General features: G+C 49.7%; 6 protein-coding genes across 6 annotated transcripts; 2 read left to right on the top strand and 4 right to left on the bottom strand.

The window, feature by feature from the left end:
* Positions 1-2636: 2636 nt before the first annotated feature.
* On the top strand, positions 2637-5982 carry FSUBG_5974 (uncharacterized protein; the record flags this gene model as incomplete). Its single annotated transcript, XM_036684126.1, has 5 exons — positions 2637-2708; positions 2753-3470; positions 3910-4573; positions 5007-5537; positions 5910-5982. The coding sequence occupies 5 exons, from the start codon at positions 2637-2639 to the stop codon at positions 5980-5982; spliced, it is 2058 nt and encodes a 685-aa protein (XP_036538545.1).
* A 587-nt stretch (positions 5983-6569) lies between these two features.
* On the top strand, positions 6570-7169 carry FSUBG_5973 (uncharacterized protein; the record flags this gene model as incomplete). Its single annotated transcript, XM_036684125.1, has 3 exons — positions 6570-6968; positions 7017-7054; positions 7106-7169. The coding sequence occupies 3 exons, from the start codon at positions 6570-6572 to the stop codon at positions 7167-7169; spliced, it is 501 nt and encodes a 166-aa protein (XP_036538544.1).
* A 1497-nt stretch (positions 7170-8666) lies between these two features.
* FSUBG_5972 (uncharacterized protein) lies at positions 8667-10088 on the bottom strand (the record flags this gene model as incomplete). The annotated part of the gene is made up of 1 exon (XM_036684124.1): positions 8667-10088. The coding sequence occupies one exon, from the start codon at positions 10086-10088 to the stop codon at positions 8667-8669; it is 1422 nt and encodes a 473-aa protein (XP_036538543.1).
* An 820-nt stretch (positions 10089-10908) lies between these two features.
* On the bottom strand, positions 10909-12138 carry FSUBG_5971 (mannitol-1-phosphate 5-dehydrogenase; the record flags this gene model as incomplete). The annotated part of the gene is made up of 2 exons (XM_036684123.1): positions 10909-12044; positions 12099-12138. 2 exons carry the CDS (start codon positions 12136-12138, stop codon positions 10909-10911), a joined length of 1176 nt encoding a protein of 391 aa, XP_036538542.1.
* A 3928-nt stretch (positions 12139-16066) lies between these two features.
* FSUBG_5970 (glucose-6-phosphate isomerase) lies at positions 16067-17863 on the bottom strand (the record flags this gene model as incomplete). Its single annotated transcript, XM_036684122.1, has 4 exons — positions 16067-16584; positions 16628-16734; positions 16783-17316; positions 17364-17863. 4 exons carry the CDS (start codon positions 17861-17863, stop codon positions 16067-16069), a joined length of 1659 nt encoding a protein of 552 aa, XP_036538541.1.
* A 1862-nt stretch (positions 17864-19725) lies between these two features.
* Positions 19726-21774, bottom strand: FSUBG_5969 (serine threonine kinase gad8; the record flags this gene model as incomplete). The annotated part of the gene is made up of 4 exons (XM_036684120.1): positions 19726-19932; positions 19983-21529; positions 21575-21706; positions 21753-21774. The coding sequence occupies 4 exons, from the start codon at positions 21772-21774 to the stop codon at positions 19726-19728; spliced, it is 1908 nt and encodes a 635-aa protein (XP_036538540.1).
* Between the last annotated feature and the right edge of the window lie 1411 nt (positions 21775-23185).

The raw sequence follows: 23185 nt of genomic DNA, 5'->3' as shown, positions 1-23185 counted from the left end.
AAACTCTGAAGTGAGTGTAGTATTACCACTTCTCCACGTACGGTCCACTATCTCCACGGGTTGGAAGTGACGATCATCCTTGACAGAAGTCGAAAAGTTGGCCCAAGAACGAAAAAAGTCCCTTGAAGACCTGGAGTGTCACAGCGGGTGGACCGAAGGAATATTGGAGATCCCCACGCCTGAGTCGTTCACAAGGCGCCCACCAAACCAACCACTGAAACTCACCCACCCGAGCACTAAAAAGCCCACTGTGAGTCTCAGGCGCTGCCTTACAGGGCACACACACACTGCAGATGCCGTCTTCCGATTCCTTCGGATCTGCCAAGACAACCTCGGTGTTACTGAAAACAGGCAAAACCGTGACGTCAAGTTCCAAGGCGGCAAAGGCGCCTGAAAAAAACGGCATATTTTTGGGGGAGCTAGCGGATGAAACGTTCTATTTGGTCCAGAAGAACCCTTGTCGTGGCGATCATCTCGAACGGCAGAGACGTCATTGGTTCAGGGGATATGTCCACGATGGGTGAGGTGCTAGTGATTAAGCATGATGAAGCCGAGGCTCTACACGTGAAGTTATACGATTAATAACGACCACGGTTAATGTGGTTTACAGTTGATGCTTCATGTAGATGGCGATCAAAGGGTCTTCCCCAAAGTCCACCACAGCTCTCGTTTAAAAAAAAAAATGGCGAAAAAAAACAGCAACCTGGGGATTGAAGAAAATATCGGGCCTCAAAGGTCGGGGGTGGGAACTGAAGATCATGTCCTCATGAGGAGCGGACAAAGAGCTCAATGCGTGATTGAGGTTCCAGTTTACGTGGAGAAGATGCAGAATTTGTGGTTCGGAGCGGTTGTTGGTGACACATTATCATTGTGAGGAATTAACTCTGCCTTGGAATTGTTTAATTGACGTGGAGACAGGAATAAAGTTGAGAGTTTTCTCTTGCAAGCGAAAACAATCTTGAAATGCGAGGTTCGCTACAGTGGAGGTTAGGTCTGTGTTTGCAGTGGACCTCACGCAATGACATTCAACGGTACAGTTGGGTCTGGGGAAGATGATCAAAGGAAGGGTCCAATTGAGCTGAGCTGAGCTGCTTGTCAAACCGTTGATCTCACTTACAATTCCATAAAATTGGATAGAAAGAAGGGGACAGGAAATGCACGTCGTTTAAAGCACGTTTCTTGGCCGCGGGAGATCATCAGTTAGGGGACCTGAACTTGTAAACTTGGCGATGCTAGAACATTGGCATCACCACCAAAACTTGGCTACACATCTTGATGATTGCTACAATTCGAATGCAAGTTACTCATTCAGAGACTGTCATTGACCCGACATCGGATTATCTCCTATCTCAAAGCACAGTATATCACTGATCATCCACCCTCCCTTACTCAAGACCGTCGTATACGCCGATCCCTTTGCGCAAATTAAACTTTTTCGATTCCTTTCAAGTGACTCTCGGGTTGCTTCTTTTGGCAATTGCGGTTTTTGTGAGATGCGTCAGCTTTTAAGCCGCAACTAATCTGCAATCTCACCAACAACCAACTTGTGCTTGTCTTGCGTGCCAATTGGAGACTCGGAACCGCTCTTGTCTTGGCGATCCTTACGACGGAGAAAAGATGCCTTGGCAGGCGGATAGCGGCGCAAGAACGGGAGTTAGCCGAGCGTTTAGGCGGGCATAATGAGGGTTTACCAATATTGCCAAAAGATGACGGTGTTGGTGCACTGCTGAGGCTCTCGTCAGAATGAATGGCTTGGGGCCTCGATCCTAAGCTTAGGTAAATTTAGGATAAATTCAGCACAAGCTTAGAATGCATTTTGTTGATATCTATATCATTGTCTAATGCTTTCTTTCTCCCCGAGAGCTGTTCGTCGATGGCCTTTAATTGACTGCTAAACTTGTGACACGCGACCCAGTATTAAAAGTGTCACTATCAACCTCGTGGACCCTTTTATCTCACCCACAATGGAGTTGAATGTGGGATTTTTCGCCGAGCGTTAGACCGAGAAGCAGGGACTTCTCCATCTCCCCGGCCATTGTTTTTCTGGCACAAGGTTAAGTTGACGAGATGATGGGATGCGGAGTCTGGGGGAGGAGTTTTGATGCACGTTTTTTTGGAGGCGATTGAAGCTGGGGAAAATCGCCACTCGTGATGATCAACATCGACTTCATGACAGTGAGAATTGCGGACTAGATACTTCACGAGTGTGAAGAATTTTATTTTCGAACTCGTTTTTGCTGCATTTTGATCGCGATGGTGGTTGCGGTTGTGAGCGCCCGCGGTGTCGCTGCAAACACGACTGTCAGCTACTATCCTTCAGCTTCACAATGCAGTATTCAGTACAAGGCTTTGCTTTATTGGAACCCTCTCCTGATTTTATTATCGCTAACTGATTTAATTATTTCATCAAGAACGTTTTCAATAGAGGCGCCACTGCCTGGCAGTGTGTTATTTGAGGCAGTGATTCACAATCGCAAAATGGCAGGCATGCCTGCCGACATCAACAACAAAAGAGGCTTCGCGCTTCATTCACTTCTCATCCGTTCATCCCATGGTCTCAACGCGGCAACACTCAAGAGCACTGCGATAGCTGCTGCCGATTGCGTCAAGTTCACGCCTCAAGATAAAAGAGCACCATGTCTACCATCATTATCACCACCACTATCACTACCACTATCACTACCATTACAACTATCCTTTCCCGCCTGGTCTGCCTCCGAATGACCCGCAAAACAATGAGCTTCTGAATCAGGAGGTGGCCGATCGGGAGAATGACGAGCCGCCTGCTGAAAATGAGGAGGATGAGGAGGAGAATGAGCACAGTGAGAGGGGCGATACTGAAGACCAGCGCCACCCCGAGAATCGCTCTCCCAGCCCAGTCCAACAGGAGGAGAGCCTTGCACATATCGAAACTAGCAGAGTTGGTCTCGCAGTATTTGATGACTACTTGAGCCTCTTCAGTCTTGACGCCCAATCCGCCAAAGCACAAGCTCGCTGGACAAACACTCAGCCCAATAACGAAGATCACCGAGAAGGTCCCCCAAGAAAGAAGGCCAGAACCAGCGCCAGCTCCGGGCAGCCTATTTCTCGCGGAGATAGTAGCAACACATCTACTCAGCCTCGACAGAGCGGCAACATAACGGTCATCAACAAGGCTCTCGTCATCTCCGCAGATAAAGCCTTTCGTGTCTTCAACTGCGACCCATCAGGTCCACAAGTCAATATCTGCTGGCGAGTTCCAGGCCCGCGAAACTTATGGCTGGCAAGAATTGGCGAAGCGATTCATGAACCTCTCAAGAGCATCGAATCTTTGATGGAAGCCGAGAGAAAGCCGGGCTATTCTCTCACAACCTTTATGATGTCACTTGCTGATGCAGAAGGCACGATATCCATGATCTTGTGCAGTTGCAGCGATCGCAATTACGAGGATTTCGAGCGTGGAGAGGGTGCTGTCGTCAATACAGGTCAAGGTAATTATAAGAGTATTTCTGCACTGGGTAGACTCGTAGGATTTGAGGTCGTGCCAGGTTATGTGCATAAGGTGGACAAGGGGTGTGGATTGGAGTGAAAGCGATGATGGACTGAGATGACGGGAAAGAAGGCATGGAAATGAAACAGAATGCACGAGAAATCCTCTTAATCATCAAGTCGCTGTGTGAAACTGTGCCTCCCGTGTAATGATTCACAAGTGTAAAGTGACAGCCTCACCCTCGTGTCAGTGCAAATGGCAGCTGATCAAGTCAGCTCACGTTCCACCGCAAGCCATATCTATCGTCATTCATTCCTGCTCAAGCTAGCATACTCATATCACTTCAACAACTCAACGAAGCTGCTACAAAATGGCAAGACATCACCATCTCCACGAGCATCGTCATGACGCTGATCAACCTGACACTCCAACGATAAGAGGCCGTCCACAGCATTCAGAGGATGATACACCTGAAGCAGGCGATGAACCGCGCACTGAAGAAACTGTAGTCAATATCGTAGACGAGTTACCGCGAAGTGGTTTAGTCATCTTTGACGACTGTGTCAGCTTGGTTCACGTCAACACTCTCCCTGAAAGAGCGCTGAACCGATGGCGCGAAGAAGAACAGCGACACCAGCAACAACCCCAAGAAACCCAAGAAACCCAACCTCAACGGAGCCAAATCCCTCCCTCAATCTACGACGGTTCAGCCCCCGTCCTCTCCAGCCGCAACCTAACCCAAGTCTCCCGAGCATGCATCATCGCGTCAGGCGGCTTCTACGTCGTCAACTGCGACACATCAGGACCCCAGGTGAACATCTGCTGGCGTGTCCCTGGTCCTCGAAACATATGGCTTGCGAGACTGGCAGCTAGCCCGGATGGAAGCGACACTGGTAACTCGCCTTCGATTATTCCGGGGATGACGCTGTCGTGTTTTCGGAGGGGGTCGTCGGGGGGTGAGAGTGCGTGGTCGATTATTATGGCCAAGTCTTGTGGTGATGTGGAGGAGAGGATTGAGCGTGGGGAGGGGGAGTTGGTGTTTGGGGAGCCGATCAGTGATGAGGGTTTGGTTGCTTTTGGGAGGGCTGTTGGGATTGAGGTTCTGTGTGTTCGGGAGTGATCTAGCATGGTGAAGATGAGGGCAGCGTGGAACTGAAATTACATTAGCGGATGAGGCATGGAAATTACACGCATATCATGATAGCGTTATAAGGTTATTCGGCCTGTCCTCTCTTTTCAACACGGTACTTTGAGCTTTGAGAGTTGGAACAATTTGTCAAGACATCTCCTGCGAAGGGACATCAGATGGATCAGACTGTATAAGAAATTAATAATAAGGAACTTGATAGATGTCATTGAGGTCCGTTGAAGCGCACACCTCAATACCTCTGTATACGTGAGTGCAGTTCATATCCTTCACTCTTCGCCTTCGCACTGCCAACAGCCGACAACAATTCTCGCTGTCGATCTAGGTCTTTCTCATTTCCCCCTCCTCTAGTTTTCTCTTTCTTCTTCCTTCAATCCCTTCTCATCATAGCGCCTGCATACGAATCTTCAACATCAACAACCCCGACCTCGCCATCATGGATCCCAAGCACCGTGATCGATATCGCATCACCAAGACTCAACCCCACGGCAAAGGCGAGAAGAAGCGCCCTCAAGCTTCTGACAATGCCAGTGGTGCACAACATCAGCCTCAAGCTCCTTCTCCAAATAACAAGCCTCCGAGTGAGGCCTCTCAAGGCGACGATGCGCCTCTCCAGGGTGACGCTACTCAACATGACAATCCCCAACGCGACACGAGCCAGGATGATACAGGCGCCGCTTACTGGCGTCCTCCTGTAGCATCCTACAATCTACTACGCATTCTTCCAGCCGTCGAAATCTCGAGCGACCCCAAACTCCTCATCCGGAACCCTCGCGCTGAGGGCCCTCAAACCGACATCTGCGCCCAAGTACCTGGCACCTTCAACCACTGGGCCGCGCGGGTCTGTTGCTGTGATAGTCTCTACGACCTGTATGATTGGATCCTTGGAAAATCGGGAGAAGAGCATCCGGAGATCTGGATGTACGTGTCGACCGTTCCCATGGATTCATCGATTTCCACCAAATGGACCTTTTGTCGCTAGTTGAACCTTTGAGTATCATTGCCATCACCAACAAGGGACATCCCCGGGGATCCGGCTTAACCAAAGTTGACGAGGGATTTATTTCAGCTTTTCCGCTGTTGCCTGGCCTTCGTGATCTTCTTGGTCCTGAGGGTTCAGAATGGCTGGTCTGAATGACTCCAAACTCTGGCATCGACTTTCAAGAGGTCTCTATTGAGCACGAAATGATCGCGAAAGACTTTTGGGCGCATCATAAGGATTTTCACTTCTGGCTTTCAAGACAAGGTTAGTAATCGCGTGTCAAATTGCTGCGCAAAGCTGACCGTTCGCAGAGGCTCTGTCGATGCAGCTTCACCATCACTGGCCCTTCGACAGTCGTCACAGCACCAGACCTACGGACGCTGAATCACGACACTCTCGGGCATGAGGGAAGAACATATTTTAATAATTTTGGAACTTGATGGTGGGCGAGAATGCTTGCAATAGGGGCCCTCGTCATCGCCATGAAGCCTTTACAACAAGATACTGGAGACCAGCGCATGCTTCGAGGCTTTGGAGCACGGTGCACTGATCGAATGGGTACGTCCAATCTTTCTCGCTTGCAATAGTGTGGTTGGATCAGCAAAGGCTAATGACCACAGATGCGCCTAGAGCTGGTTGTCTCCTCCTTTCGTGATCTTATCTGGCAAGGGGGTACAATTAAACTTGGGACCTCTATGCTAGGTGACGAAAAGCCTTAGGTAAACTGAGCATGATTTAGTATATAGGTATTCAGAAGATCTAAGACTGAGTCAGGTATTCTTAGCCCCTCCATTTTACGTCAGAAAGGAAGTCTTCTTACACTTTGGGTCTGGGTGGAAGGTCGGACTGGGCTCTTGTACTCCGCCAAATCACCAAGTCTTCTCGTATCTCAGTCTCTTTCTCTTTCATCAAAATCATCATCAATTTCTCGTTAAACCATCATTAAACTATCATTTAAAATACCATCCACAATGAACAAATACCATTATGACGCCCTGCTGAGGAGAATCGACAGCTCACCCTTACATTTCGACGCTCTCAAGTCCATCATGAGGGTCCCCTACCACAACCTCCTCATAACAACAGGCCTCTGCCGTCAATACCATCCCCTCCCTCGCACACTATACGAACCCCAAGACGTCCTCGAAGGATACTGGACCGTCACTTTGACTCTCCAATCGACAGCTTGGCTACAGATAACCATCAGGCCCGCACTCCGCGACGATCCTCCGCCTCACGCCTGGCACGATTTGGATAATTACCACCAGATACAAGCCGGCGTTACACTCCGCATCAGTCGCAGAAACGCCCTGAGGGATATGCGCTACCTTCTGGAGCTTGTTTTCCCTTTGTATTTGTATGACGTGGGCGTCATTCCGTGCGAGGATCTTAGGACAGATACACGGACCGTTATCTAGCATGGACAGCGCCGTACTACCCCATTGTCGCCGGTACGGTAAGTCATGCACTCAATAGGTAGACCTGTGTTGATACTAACGGGACTTAGAGAGGAGGAGGATGATGAATCTGATGGTTCGGAGCTCGAGTGCAGCGTTCACGATGTGAGTTGAGCTATGCTGGCTTCTTGGGGGACATATCCGGCATGGCCTACAGGATACACTGTCGAATTGGATCTTGCCAGCGACCGAGTTCTGTTTCAGATATTGCGAAAGACTGGTCGGGGCAACCGCGATATGCGGAGGACCGAGAAACTACAGTACACTAGACGAAGCGATGGTTTACAAGACATTCTTTAAAGATAAGGGTAGACAATATACAACAGCGACTTGTCTTGCGCATTCCGAACATCGGGGTACGCAGCTGTAGAGAGCCTGTCCGTTGCTGCCTCGTGAAGATGTTCCCTACTCTCATTGTTTACACCCGTATCCCAAGGTACTCTTCAATACATGAGTCGCCCTCCAGAACCCACACTTCATGCCGGATCACGACTGGTACCTCGTCCCTCAATACTGATTAGACACATTTCTCCGATCCGACACCTATCCATACAGCTCCAACACTAATTCCTCATGTCGTTGGTTACCTGCCAAGCTTCATCTTTGTCCATCCCGTCCTTGCGATAATGCCGTCACCCCAAGTTGGCTATTGACAAGCTCAGTCTCCTATTAAGCACTTGATCCAATCGCATCTGGGCAGAACCTTGAGCGCTTGGCTTCTTTCATGCCTCATTCGACCCTTGAATCAACAGGTATTACCAAGACTCTATGGTCATCGCAAGAGCCACTGCCAATAAAAGACATGTATCCTTTCATCTCTATTCCAAGCATTCTCTTCCCCAAAATAGCACAGACAAAGCACCCCATGCGTTCCCGTTTCCTGACCTCAAACCTGCTTTCGACTAAAGCAACAAAGAAACCTCCAATAACCGTGCGTCCTCTTTCCTCATACCCAATACTTGACTGTCTCTAAGCTCATCTCACGGCAGCCCCAAACTACTGATCCAAACCATGGCATCTTAGCTATATGAAGTATCCTTTCTCCCCTTTGGTTCCAGCGCAATGCAAGAAACATGAAGCTCACACTCGCTACACTGACACTTGTCGCACTCACGACTGCTACGCCTCCTCCTGAGCCGGTTGTTCTCAAACCTGTTCCTGAGAAGGCCAGCAGTGGTTGTTATCACTAGTATGTATCCCCTCCCTCTCTATCAGATCCAGCCCATCCCTCAACCTCTGCCTCGATCCCAGCTTCTACATCGCTCTCACCCTTCAGCCTCAACCTAACATCAACGTCAACAGCTAACAGTATCAGCATAATTCCCAAACCAAACAACTGCTGTCTTCCTCGTCTCTGCACCTGTCGAGATGGTGCGCTTCCCCCTCTGCTCTTAGAATACATCCTAACAATTCATCAGGCAACTACTACCAATTCAACGAAGACGCCTGGAAACAAAAAATGAATGGCTGCGATCCACCATGGGGCTATCTCGGGAAGAAAATGCACGACATGCCCAGCTTCTGCTGTCGAGGATGGAAAGCTCCCAAGCCTGCATTTCCCACTTAACGCTATACTAGTTCATCTTATCCTTCTCTCATTAGATATTACAATTACAAATCCTTTACTTCCCGCTCCTCCTCCCCTTTCTTCTCCTCCTCACCACTCTCCTCCAAAGCAGCCTTACAGCTCACTATCCCCCCCGCGATCCCTCCCAACTCCTCACCGCTGCCAATCCACGGCCCAGCGATATAAGCCGCATCAACACCCGCATACACAAACCACCCACTCACAGGCTGCGCCATGACTCCTCCGGGCGTGTTCCTCTTCTCAACGCCGACATTGCCTGCTACGAGATAGGCTTGTGTGTCGACGCCCGGCGAGGGGTAGTTCTTCATGGTCAGGGGTGCTTTGGCGTAGCCGATGCTCATGTCGGAGAGGGTGCAGGGGATGTAGCTCTGTCCGTCGATTGTGATGGACCAGTCGTTGGGGAAGATGCCCATATGGACCTCCTCTGCAACCTTGACCTCCTCTCCCTTGACCTCTTTGATCTTCTCTCCCACTTCTTCTTCCTCGTCATCCCAGTTATCGTACCAATCCTCATAAACCCCCCTAACCTTTCCATCTCGATCCCAATGCATAAATCCTGTAATCCAGCCGGAAACATCCCACTCACTCGGCCCCTCACCACAAGACCACTTCTTCTTCGCCCTAACAATCTGCTCCCAGAACAACCTCCTCTCCCCATCACCCTCGCCCTCACCCTCACCCTCACCCTCACCCTCACCCTCACCCTCACCTTCAACATCCCAGCTACTAACAAACCTCTTCATAATCGGCCTCAACCTCGCCGCAAACCCCACCGCCTCATCCCCAAACTCCTTCAACATCTCAACCTTGTCCCCCAGCTTAACCCAATCCTCCCTTTCCCCCAGTAACGTGACGCTCGGTATTCCACATACCATCATGCCCTCGTACTCAAAGAAATGCTGCATCAACCCCATCATCAACACCGTAGCCGTAACGTCATCCTCTGCAGTCGACGTGCTAAAACCAGGTTTTATCCAATCCAGCAACCACCCCGTCTTTACCCTGCTCTGGATCTCCACCCTAAACGCACCGATGATATCGTCCCACGAAAACCCCTCCACTGTAATCTTTTCGCGCCCAGAGTGGTCAACGAATAAATGCCGGAGAGCCTCAGAATGGGTACTCATATAGACATTCATCTGCGCCAGAACTTCAAACCAGACCTCGTCAGGGCGTAGGATGAGATGCTCGTGCTTAGCCCACGCCTCGACAGCACCCCTCACAAACCCATCAGACGAGGGGAATACATTTCTACCTGAAAGGTCATCAAACGATGATGCGAGTAGCGAGGCTGTGTTTTCGGCTTCTTCTGGACAGCTCCGCGAGAATAGATCAGCCGCTGATGTAGCGCTACCTGACGTGCTGAAGGGCAATGGGTCGACACGGTGGACTTGGATGGTGATTGAGGCAGTGGCCAGGCCAGCCAGCCACAGCGCTTTGAGCATCGTATACGAAGCAGTCTCTTTTCTTGGATATTCTCCGAATGCCGTCCGTGGGGCGATCAAGGGTTGGTGTTTGGTGGTGTGGGTATGCAAATCGTGGTCTGATGCAAGATTACGGACCGCCCGATCGGACGGTTAAGTTGAAGGTTAAAAAGGGGTCGCGCTAGCGGCTCTTAGTGGAGTTGTCTAGGGAACTGGGCCGAATTCCATCTCATGATGTCGACGTATGCCTCAGACTATTTACGGCGAATGGGAAGTCATGCCTCTGACGGAGTCACAGCGAATGAGAATTTTGTTTCAGGGCATTCGTTGGCGACGGGATCGGATCTCCGTTGGCGATGTATCGAGATATGATCCCGGCTGCTACAGGGAATGCAACATCCGATCTCCGTCAATATCAGTACAGAGGCAGGGTAGGACATGCGACAATTGGCACTTGACGAGATTAATTAATTGGGCATGTCAACGTCGACATCGCCATGTTGGGCCGTTATTAATGCCATAAGGCCCGATGGACAAGTGCCTCACCTCGCCACTATTCCCAATCACTCATCCTTGACACTATTACGCAAATCGAGTCACATTAGTCACCAATCACGTCGATCGCAGTAGTAACAGTGCATTGTCCGCAAATGTATGAGCAACCGATTTGTTCAGTGCTATCAATCTATAATCATGCCTTAGGCTCGAATTGAATCCCAGTCCTTCCTGCGCCATGCTGCCATCAAAGCAAATTGTATGTCATATCTCGTAAACGCCATGCCATGCCACTCTGTACCCGTGGCTCCATCTCTTCTAGTTAATTGTACCGAATGAAAATCGCTTATTCCTCAGCGCTGTCGGCCTGGACGCGCTGGACAACGTTGACCAATTGAGGGAAGATCTTCTCATTGTCCTGAATACCGCAGACCTGCTTGACAACGTCCTCGGGACCGTTCTCGGACATAATCTCGGCGAGCTGCTTGGACTCTTCGTCATCGGGGACATCCTGGAAGCGGAAGCACATCTCAATAGCATCGAGTAGATACTTGATGGACTGATCATTCTCAGCAAGCTCAGCAGCAGGGCCGATGAATCGTTCCTTGCGAGACAGCTTTCGGAGAGGGGCGCGGCCGACACGCTCAACGGCATCCTCAAGATGGGGGTTGCCAATTCGCTTGATGATCTTCTCAACGTAAGCGGCCTGGGCCTCCTCGTCAATAGCGTGCTTGGAGACGATCAGGTTCTTGGTCTCCATCAGTGCACCGCGAACCTCAGCCATGATGTCCTTATCCTGGAGAGCATCGTAGACGGTGCGCTTTCTTCGGTTGTAACCGTGGTAGGCAGCGGTGGCGTGGCCAGTGTTGACAGTGAAGAGCTTGCGCTCAATGAAGGGCTCAAGGTTGTCAACCCAGTTGATACCCTTGATGTCGGGGATGCCAACATCCTCAAAGGGAGTGCGGTCAACGACCCACTCAAAGAATTTCTCGAGTGTCACGTCAAGACCAGCATCGGGGTCCTGAGCGGGAACGATTCTGTCAATAGCAGAGTTGGCATATCGGGCTCGGAGGTGGTGCTCCTCAAGACGAGAGGCATCAGTGTTGTTCTTGATGTGCTCGGCAAGGGTATCAGTGGCACCGATGGCGTTCTCGCAGGCAATGACATGCAGGGGAGAGTCTTCTGTTGATCGGCGGTCGATACCCTTGGCGATGACAGGGGCGATGAACTTGAGGATGTTGGGACCGACTGAGCAGGTGACGATCTCAGCTGTGCGGATGGTCTCAATCAGGTCCTCCTCGTGTGTTCTCGAGTTGATGGCCTTGTAATTTGTGATGGTGTTCTCGACTGTAGCTTCAGAGCCGACCTCGATGACGCGGTATGAGGGAGTGTCGTTGAGTTGGTTGACGATTGAGTCGTTGACATCAGCGAAGACCACATCGTAACCAGAGTTGTGAAGGAAGCAGGCGACAAAGCCACGGCCTGGATAGTTAGGTTAGCATGAGAGGTTAGAGCGATTAGCGACAAAAGACATACCGATGTTGCCAGCGCCAAAGTGAACAGCAGTCTTGCCCATGATTGCGGTTGTGTGGGGTTTGTATGTAAGTGGGAGTATGAGTATGTAAGAGGGTCTCAGATGTATGAGTGCGAATGCCTCAAATAGGAAGCAATAGAAGAGTTGTTTAGGAGTGAGTTGAAAGTGGTGATGGATGGAATGGATGCAAACGGTGACCGTATCGAGGGGGGAGAAGACGAGTTTATATGTCTAGACCAAAGCCACCCTCCTTGTCTCTTGAGGGTGACGATGACGGGAAGGGGACCCATTGATGCCATCATGGTACGTACTGTGTCGTTCCTGCCCTGGTCAAGACTGGGTTGGGTTATGGGTCCGGTCTGGTCTGGCAGGTCCCACCGAGTCAAGTTTGAGTTCAACTCGGGCAAGTGGAGACTCATGCCAAGTACAGCCCCCCCCCCAGCCCAGCCCAGACTCACAGTCACAGCCCGTAAAGTACAGTACATTACGGTTGTATCAGTACCTGTGCTGTGCTGTACCATGTCATCATTGGTACAGTGGACTCTGTGTCCTTTTCGGTGACCTCAGCACTCTGACTCTTTGGCTTGGCGCCGTCCGTTTGTCAAACAACCATCCGACACTCTAGCCCGTGCCTATCCCAGCGATGGTCCATTGGATACTGTACTCGTTCACTGTTATCATTACACCGTAGCCTCGCCGAACCCATATCCAGTCAACGAATTGTCAGTCAAAAACACATATCAGTAACATGCTCACTCATACATGACAACTGTCCAACAGGCCTCCAATAAGCTGACAAACAAATAACCACATCAACATCACCAAGGTGGATCAACCCCCTCTACCGTTTCACCGACCGTAACTGGTGAAGCCGTCTCCACTGCCTTACGGAGGTTATCCGGCGCTCTACAGGGTGTTCGCACAGGGGCCGGGGGGGCTGTTCTGCATGCATGCAACCTCACCTCACCTCTGCCCGAAAAGTGCCTCTTCCGTACTGTAGAGGGAAAAGGACCCTGTCTCACGCCACACGCTTCATTTTCAGGGTAACTCTCGTTGTTCACATTAATATCGCCACGACTATTTACCCTGACTTATCTTGAGGATTCTTTCACGAGATATATACTGTAAATAAGGCAGAAACAATTACTAAACCTAGAATCGTCTAGATACTCCTCGATCCGTCACAAAAGTGGATATTCTTGTCCAGTAAACCGTTTTTGTGTCATTCCCACCTCTGACGTCGACTGTCTGCATCTCACTAACAGTGTTACAGTACCTCCCCAGGTTTTCCACAACTCTCTTTTCTCTGGGGCAGTGATTGACATCACTTGTTTGATATCACGATGACTTTCGATCTATCGTCCTTTCCCCTATTTTATGACCTCTTTAATTAATATCCATCTTTAATTATCCTATTTTATGACACTTTTAATTCCATTTTTATGATTTAATCATCACCATCACATGTTTTCAGTCATCGTCGGTATTTCGGCCATTCCCCTCCGTCTGAGCCCCAAACAAGGGTTCCCTCTCTCTTGGTCTCTGCTTTTTCTTTGTTCCTCACGATGCATGCAGGGGTGGGGACGTCAAATTAGACGGCGCTCACGGCGGCTTTTCGCGTGTGTCCTTTTTTGAGGCTAGTCAATCGAAAGTCACTGATGATGATGAGTTGAAACGGGCGTCATGCATGTGAAGACTTTCGGCAATGCTTGGGGTATCACACATGCAAAATATTTCCGGTCCAGTGTATGACAGCGTTATAAGGCGCAAAGTCTAGACTGTTCAGGCTTGATGCAGCACGTGTAATTTGTAGAGATAGTGATAGGACTTGTGGTGTATCTCGTGCTCTGTGTTACTGTCTCGTGGTCTAGGACGAGTAATCACAAGTAAACAAATATCGTTATCATCTGTGTAACTGCATCCGTCAGATACGGGCGCTATTGTCTTACTCTCCTAATGAAGTTCAAACTGCATGCTAATACGTCATATCCCTACATCCAGGGTTACCCCCTCCCCCTCCCTTGAGCCTCTGTTTTTCCAGGGGTCAAACGGATCATTTCTGCCACCGTATTCATTTTATCTTCTCTGTACCGTAGAATCACCGATACCATGCCACTGTTCAAGCATAATTCCCTCAAACCTCAAACTGGCTCAACTCTAAGGGCGTATTCTATCTGAGGCATTTCGGATCAAGTCGTAACGCTTTTCCGTTCGGCCCTCAACCCCGACGAACCCGCTTCCGTTCTAGCATAGCCTCCCTCCGTAGATAACGCTGCAGCGAATCAACCGTCAGTGGATCAACAGAGCCAAGAGGCACCGTTCTCACTGTTTAGCGCCGTATTCTGATTGGTAATGCCTTCAGTTTATCTTCGGTCGGTTACCGCGGGCCCTGTTGATCTGGGAAAGGGAAACTGTATCTCTTCAGGCTGAATCTTGTTGTCTATACGACTCAACGAATTTCGAACTCAATTCCAAGCCGGTTATCTCATACTCACTGTTGGAGGTGCTGAACCGTTTGTTACTGTCTCCCATCTCAAGGGTCTAGGGGTCCAAGCCACCAACCCTCACCGATGTAGCATAGCATATCTCCAACCAAGAAAAACACTGCGATTGAACCACCCAAACATCTCGTCATCGACGCGGGGACGAGAACATCGTGAAAAGCCTCAAGTTTTCGACGTCAGAGGATTTACCCACTCACACTCACCAATGACAATGTCGTGCACAAAAATTCTTCCGTGTCTTGTTGTATTGCATTGGGGGAGGGTTAGTGTGAGTGGAGTTGGGACTGACGAAATCAGAACGGACTCGCAGTTTTGGTTCGTGATATTGATTGGTAGATGTGTTTGGCTGCAGTCGGTTCGCTTTGACTGCGGCTTATTCAGATGGAATCGCCTTGACTGCATGCATGCATGCAAACCTCGCTTCGGATGCCGTGACTTGCAACGACGATCTTTTGTTCTTGTTTCAAGAGATCGTCGCTTCGTAACCCAGACTCAGATAAAAAAACATGCTGTTCCCGACATGAGCCGAATTAACTCCCGTGCACAGTTAATATCGTGATAAGCCAACGTCAACATCAACATCACAGCACCTCAAGCATCTAGACCCAACACTCTCACTTCAGCCAACACACAACCCCCTAATCTCCATTTCCCCGCCCTCCATCTCACTCCTGCACTTCAGGTCTGGGGATTCCCCCGCGATAAAAAGCACCGTTATAACCCCGATGTGATAAGTCTCTGCGTGATATATCTCATAAACATACCACCTTGTACACCCTCAGAGGAGCATTCCCCCCTCTTCCCCATATTCCCCCGCAAAACTCCACATGCTTGAACCTCACCTGCTCGTCTCACCATTGACGCTCAAACGGGCCAATGTTTTTAAGAGAAGCTCTCTCAATGCACCTGGACTCTACCGATATAAACGTGGCTATGCTCTTGATACTGTTTAATGAACCGATATACGCAGACGCACCTACACTCAAGCAGTGACGCTACCTAAAGCGGAAATACATACATCTGCCGGAGACACGGAACCTCGAGACAAAAGATAGATAAACACTCATTTGACCGAGGTGCCTTGTTCCACGTGTCATTAATATAATTCAACTGATAAGGTGTTGCGATATAAATGCGAGAAATCGCGCAGGTGCATGGTATTCTTATGCCATCTTCTTGTGCCGTGCTTGACGTTGCAATGGAATCGGCATCTGAGAATAACAAGGAAATCTCAAAAAGGCATGCAGATAATCACGATACACAGCGATCAATACTACATAGTACTCTTCATCATACTTACGAGTACTTTTGCGTATCGACATGTACAGAGACTTCATTCACCTCATACGTCTCATGCACAAACTTTCAAGATAGGTCCGGAAACAGGCCGTCAAACTTGTTCATGCTATCTTTAATCATTATCAACATCGTTCCACTCGCTACACATTAACACTCATTCCTCCTTTTTAGTTACCATACTTCTTGAACGCTCCAATCAGTCCACCAGTAGACGCATCGTGTCCCTCACCATTGCCCGCCTCATCAAGCTCCTTGAGGATCTTCTTGGCCAAGACCTTGCCCAGTTCAACACCCCACTGGTCAAAGCTGTTGATGTCCCAGATAGCACCCTCGGTAAAGGTGAGGTGCTCGTAGTACACGATCAGGGCACCCAGCTCGGCGGGACCAATGGCGCCGCCGACAAGGATGGAGGTCGTGGGTCGGTTTCCAAGGAAGCGCTTGTGAGGAACAAGCTCCTCGGGAGTACCCTCGGCACGGACCTGATCGTCTGTCTTGCCGACCATGAGAGCCTCAGCCTGGGCGAAGTAGTTGGACGCAAGCATCTTCTGGTGGAGGTTGTCGCTGACAGGGTTGTGAGACTTGGCGGCGAGGATGAAGTCGGTGGGGATCAGCTTGGTGCCTTGGTGGACGAGCTGGAAGAAGGAGTGCTGAGCGTTGGTGCAGGGCTCGCCGAAGAGAATGGGACCTGCAACGTTAGCTGGGTTTCATGCACGAGGCTATCCACTTACCAGTGGTGTACTTAGCAGATGATCCATCAGAGGTGATGGTCTTTCCGTTGGACTCCATGGAGAGCTGCTGGAGGTAGGCAGGGAATCGGTGGAGGTATTGGTCGAAGCTATAATTGTTAGTCTGCATACTCGCATATCCTGACTGACTGACTTACGGAGCAACAAGGTGAGTCTGAGCCTGGAAAAAGTCAGAGTACCAGACACTCAAGAGACCACCGAGAAGAGGAATATTGTCCTTGAGAGGAGTCTCGCGGAAGTGCTTATCCATAGCATGAGCACCGCTAAGGAACTTGTGGAAGTTGTCAAAGCCAACGTAGAGAGCAATGCTCAGACCAATGGCACTCCAGACAGAGTATCGGCCACCAACCCAGCTCTCAAAGCCAAACATGTTCTTGCTGTCGATACCAAACTTGGTGACCTCCTCCTCGTTGGTGGAGAGTGCAACAAAGTGCTTGGCGATGTCGCCCTTGTTGTCGGTCTTTTCGAGGAACCACTTCTTGGCTGTGTTGGCGTTGGTGGTGGTCTCTGCGGTGGTGAAGGTCTTGGAGGCGATGAGGAAGAGGGTGGTCTCGGGGTCAGAGTTCTTGAGGGCCTCGGCGATGTGAGTTCCGTCAATGTTGGAGACGAAGTGAAGGGTCATGTCGTCAGCGCCGTAGTGCTTGAGAGCTTCGGTGACCATGACAGGGCCGCTGCAAGGTGTCAGTCTAGTGCAATACGAGCAATTCGAGCGCCTTACAGATCAGAACCACCAATACCAATGTTGATAATGGTTGTGAGCTTCTTGCCAGTATATCCCTTCCACTCTCCACTTCGAACCTGCTCGGAAAACTCCTTCATGTGCTCAAGAACCTCATTGACACCACCCTTTGTGTTCATGACATCAACACCATCAACCTTCATATCCCAACCGCCGACATTTCGCAGAGCAGTGTGGTACACGGCGCGACCCTCGGTGAAGTTGATCTTCTCACCAGCAAACATGGCATCGCGCTTCTTCTCAACGCCAGCCTGCTCGGCGAGCTTGACGAGGAGATCGAGGGTCTCATCTGTGAGGAAGTTCTTGGAGAAGTCGAAGAGGATCTCGGAGGAAACACCATCGGAGGTGAAGGTTCGGGTGAAGCGGTCGAATCGCTGGGGGTCGGAAGCGAATGCCTCCTTGAGGACGAAGGACTTGCCGACGCTGTCGCGATGGGCCTGGAGGTCAGACCAGGCGGGGAGGGTGTTTGCGGGGGCCATATTGATGTTGTGTAGAGATAGTTATGGGGAGATAAGGATGGAGGTGATGGAAAGAAGGGAAGAAATATCAGATCAGAAAAAGAGTGGGAGGGGAAATGAGGTTATGTCTCTGAATTGTCTTGGGTGCGTCTCACTCATGGTGAGGTAGAGCTCCAATGGAGGGGGAGGGAAGAGCAGAGAGCGGCATGGGCGGAGTGGGGGGACTCATCATCCCACTTCACCATGATCAACAATTATTTCTTTCTTTCTTGTTCTATAGGGACAGTCTATTTAATTGATACTATCATGATACCACTTTCTACTCCTAATTGATAGCTATGATATGACATCTTTTTATCACTCATCTCATCAATCTCTTTCAATCGTTGTAGGTATCTCTCTCACAAATGTCAGCTAACCCCTCCAATGACAGCATGACGCTACAACATGCTCTCCAAGCTAAAAACTAGAGCTCTTCATCTTTCAACAGCTTATAACTTTAAGCCCCGCCTTACTTAACAATTGTTAACCAAATTTACAAATCATCAAGGTTGGCTGACTGAACTTTTCCAAATCTTTTCGTCATGTCTCCATAATCATATTAGCCTCTTGTTACTTTTATCCTGCATGCGTCATAATCTCAGTGGAGGCTCTACCTACAGTCAAGGGGGGCTCCGGTTATGCCGCGCACTCGCCGTGGTTCCTCCGGCTGAGACACCGAGGACAGCTTATTTATCGTGAGATGTCTTTGTCAATTGCTTGGTACATCCTAGCTGGAAATATGTACAGCTTAGCATAGTGTCTCGTTAATAGAAAAGACTTTACCGTAACTGAATGCAGCATACAGCACACAGGAAGGATATTCACTAGCAACGTAGTAACATTTCTCGATGTCCTCACCGAGCTGACTCTCACCTTTCCCCCAATCCCGGCAATCTCTCCGATCTCAGCCTCAATTAAAACTTTTCCACTTCATTCAGCCTATAGAGTATAGCCTAGCCTAGACTCTTCAAACGTGGGCTGTCATGATATCCCTCATCCATCATAAAGACCCCCAACGTTTTCCGAAAAAGCCTCATGGAGCCCCAAAACAGCTCACATCGGATCATGACATTAGACTTAGACTCTACTACGGTTCGAAAAATCACGTCTTTCTCAATAGCTCACTTGGCCGAGTGGTTAAGGCGGCAGACTTAAGCTCTCAACTGCTGAGGATTCTGCTACATTTAATGTGCGCAGGTTCGAACCCTGCAGTGAGCATTGCTTTTTACTTTTTTGCTGTCGCTGGCACATTCATTGTCTCATTTCGTTGATGATTGTTGTTGCTTGGTGTTGGTGTAGTGGCAAATGTCGTTGGAGAGTCACACTACGAACAACGTTGGCTAACGCCGTTGAAACTCGAATGTGAGATTGGCTCAATTCTTAAATTCGGGGTTTAGGCATAGGATACAATGGTCTCATCGTCAGTTGCGAATTCGAGTCCGTGTCGAGGTCATGAGATATTAAAAAGTGCAGTGATCAACAAAGCGTGAGGTCTCGTTGCCCATACTGGCCTTGCAAACAATGATCGAAACAACATTGCCACTAACGAACAAGAATGAACAATGAACACCAGTCACCAATACAGAGTCACGGAAAGACAATCTACATTGACAGAATGACATATCCACAGAACTAACGAGTGTATCAAACTCCAACACGCCAAAGCAAATAAAAGCTTCTTATCTACATTCATCCTCTAGGTTTCCACCTCCTAGGTTGTCCTTATCATGGCTTGCACGTGTTCCCCTCCTCAGCCGGCTCATCGACAAGACTGATACCATGTCCGAGTCAGCCAGTCCTGCTCGCTGTCAACCCGTTGTCTCTCTTCCAAGCCCTGCCATTTATCGGTTATCTGTCAAACTGCCGACAAATGATGGGTCCTTGACACTGCCGCCTGCATCTCCGAGTCCAGCGATCGGACGGTTGTAGCTGAATCCTTGGAATTGGTTCTGCATGGTTTGAGACAGCATGGGGCCCTCGACATAGGAATCCTGAGGGGCTTCGGATGTGAATTCGGGGTCAAAGTTGGCAGTGTCCAGAGCGTCGGCCTAAAAATGTCAGTAGGGTTCAATCTCGATTCAAATGAGGGGGTACACACCACACTGGGCTTGAATGTAGGCTCGTACTTGCGCTGTAGAAGCTTCCTCCAGTCAATAGCATGGAAGAAAGGATGCGCCTTGATCTCAGCTGATCCATTAGCACCAAGTCGCTCCTCAGGGTTGCGGTTCAAAAGCTTGGTAAGGAGGTCCTTGGCAGCTGGGGGAACCACATCAGAGAAGTGTAGAGGCTCTGATAGAATCTTGCGGTACATCTCGTTGGTGTTCTCGTCGTAGAAAGGTGGCAGACCTGTCAACATCTCATACAGCAGGACACCAAGAGTCCACCAATCTACTGTCTTGTTATAACCCTGGCCCATCAACAGCTCGGGAGCGAGGTACTCGGGTGTACCACAGAATGTGTTGGTGCGGTCCTCATCCTTCATATCAAGCTTGCAGAGACCAAAATCACAAAGGGCGATATGGCCTTGGTAATCCAGAAGAATGTTCTCGGGCTTGAGATCTCGGTAAATGACGCTGAAGCCGTGCAGACATTCCAGGGCGCACAGGAGCTCAGCAGTGTAAAAGCGGGATCGGTTGACGTCAAATCGGTGCTCCTTTTGCAAGTGGTGGAACAGCTCGCCTCCGTTGACAAAGGCGAGAACAAAGTAGAGCTTCTCTGGTGATTGGAAACTGAACTTGAGAGGTACAATAAAAGGGTTGTTGATCTGTGCCAGCACAGATCGCTCGGCGAGTGTATGGGCGACTTCGGATCGCGAGATGATGTGCGCCTTTCGGATGGTCTTGAGAGCGTAGATTCGGTTTGTGTCCTTCTTGCGTACCTGCATGACCTTGCCGAAACTGCCCTTGCCAACAACCTTGAGTAGTTCAAAATCTTCAATCTTGAGCTTACCTGCTCGAGTCTCGACATACTCGACACCAACCTTGATTCTGCCAGTTCCATATTGCACGTCGACCCACTCGGCACCTTGGTGACCATTGCGCGCTGCGTGCTCAGCAGCAGCCTTCTCGCGGTCCTTCTTGCTGGCCTTGGGGTCCTCCACGTATTGCTGTCTCTCCTCAAATCGGGGATTGATGCGGACAACACCGAGGAAAATATCCTGGCTTCGTCCAGATCCGGGTGGCGCATTCGGGTTGCGCATGTACAGGTGGATGACGAGCTCTGTCACTCTTGACACATCGAACTTGTACTGGGTGTTTCCACCGGCCCACAGAGGGTTCTCAGGGTTACCATCGACCGAGTTGACAAAGACCTGGACCTTGTCGAAATCGAGAAGGGCGTATGGCATGTACTTTCCAGAAATTCGGCCGTGGTTGGTGGGGATACCGTTGAAGCCGCCAGCAGAAGAGTGCGGTCGGTTACTGCCGTTAACAAATGATCCGGCGACACGTTGTGAAGATCCTGGTCGAACAGAGCCAGACATTCCAAGGGCGTTGGACGAAGACATCGATCCTTGGTGTGACGAGGCAAAAGCACTTCGGTGCTGTTCAGGAAGAGAAAATCCATGACCCTCGTGGAGGGTGACAACGAGAATACCGGGCTTTGGGGGCTTAATGACAGGGGCCTGTGTCATGGCCTCGGACGCAGCTGTTCAAGTCAGATATTGACGGTACTCCAGTCCAATTTGCTCACCTATGGCATTTTCCGTTGTAGGCGTAACAGCGCCGCTGGCCTGGCCATCCTTTTCCTTTTCGGTGATGGTTGAAGTAGAGGGAGATCGAGAGAAGGGGCTCAAGGATTGACCCAGATGGGTTTCCTTTAACTCTGATGGACGTTAGTGATGCGACAGATATCGGACATGTAGACCTACTCTTGGTGAGCTTCCAAGACATTGTTGTTAATGTCAACGAGGTATTTGGTGGTCGGGGTCAAGGATCGACAGCCAACAAGTGTTGCAGGATCGAAGGGTGAAGCAGCGAGTGTTCACTGCGCGCTGACAAACTCCTGATCAAGCAGGAGGCTGATGGCGTGGCAGAGTGTTCAACAAATGGATGATTTGTAACCCCGCATGCGTGGAAGCGTAAACCGGCCGCTGTTTGGTTGTATGAAGGATCGCAAGTCGACGAGACGAAAAGGAGACTGTGCGCCGACTGGTTGGAAGGGAAAGGAGGTTCAAATTGAACAAAAGATGGCAGAGGTCGAATATGAGGAGGAGGCGAAGCACAAGAGCCCGAGACAAGACCAGCCGAGATATGAATGAGGTGGATACGGGGGATGGATGGGAGAAGGGGATTGCCATGACATCCAAGGCCCATTGGGCGACAGCAGAAAAGGTGGATCTTCCCGTAGGCAGCCCGCACTGTGGGCTAGGGTGGATGGTAGTGCTGTTCTGGTGCTGGAAACACAGTGTCTCAGTCTGCGACACAGGAGCTCAGACTGTGGAGCTGGTCTGGAGTAATCCCGTAAGGTCGATTTTAAGCCACAGCCACGGGCTCTAGCTTTGTTGATCAGCTAGAGAATGAGCCTAGAGCGAGGTCCAATCCATAACATAAGGGGTAAATGAGAAGGAGAAGCGAGACTAGTTCATAAACAATGCCATTAATGCCCAAGCAGCCCATAGCCAGAGAGGAGCAATCGGTGTACATACAGTGTCTATAGTGTTGATATTGAGGTGAAGCAACCAACTTGTTGTACAGCCACACTTTTCATCATGTACGAAGACGACGCGTGTCGAGATATCTTGGCTGAGTTGTGGAGGGTCTATAAACGGAATCAGGATATTTGGGTCAATTCTAAATATGGGTAAACTGTCCAAGGTTGTGAATCTCATTTCCAAATGGTTAGTGATTGTGGCCCATGATATGCCAGTTTGCTGCAAACGATAGAAAAACGTCACAACAACTAACTTCAACCAACTCGAACAACGAAACCATGGAAATCAATCAGAGAAAAAAACAATAAAAAAAAGTAAACATTTAGAATCAACTCAATTCATCTTTCAAGCACCAAACCGCGGGACCATGATATCTCATTCAGTTCTGTAACTTTCTCAACTACCTACCCTACAACCCCCTTTTCTGGAGCATCCCTGATAAGAAGGGATAAGGAGGTGGAGCCTGACACTTCAGGCCAACACCACATCCATGGCCAGCCTGTCAAGAGCCGCAGGACACATTTCGGGGAGCTCCAAATCAATATACACAAGATCAAGCTTTGTCAATTCAAACATCACGATTGATGATTAGCGATTAACCCTCTGTTTTTTTGTACTCTCCCCAACCTCTGTGCACTTGCGACCACTGT

The sequence above is a fragment of the Fusarium subglutinans genome (assembly GCF_013396075.1).
Source record: "Fusarium subglutinans strain NRRL 66333 chromosome Unknown NRRL66333_c0000060, whole genome shotgun sequence".
Classification (NCBI taxonomy): domain Eukaryota; kingdom Fungi; phylum Ascomycota; class Sordariomycetes; order Hypocreales; family Nectriaceae; genus Fusarium; species Fusarium subglutinans.
This window is presented reverse-complemented; position numbering and strand designations above follow the sequence as displayed.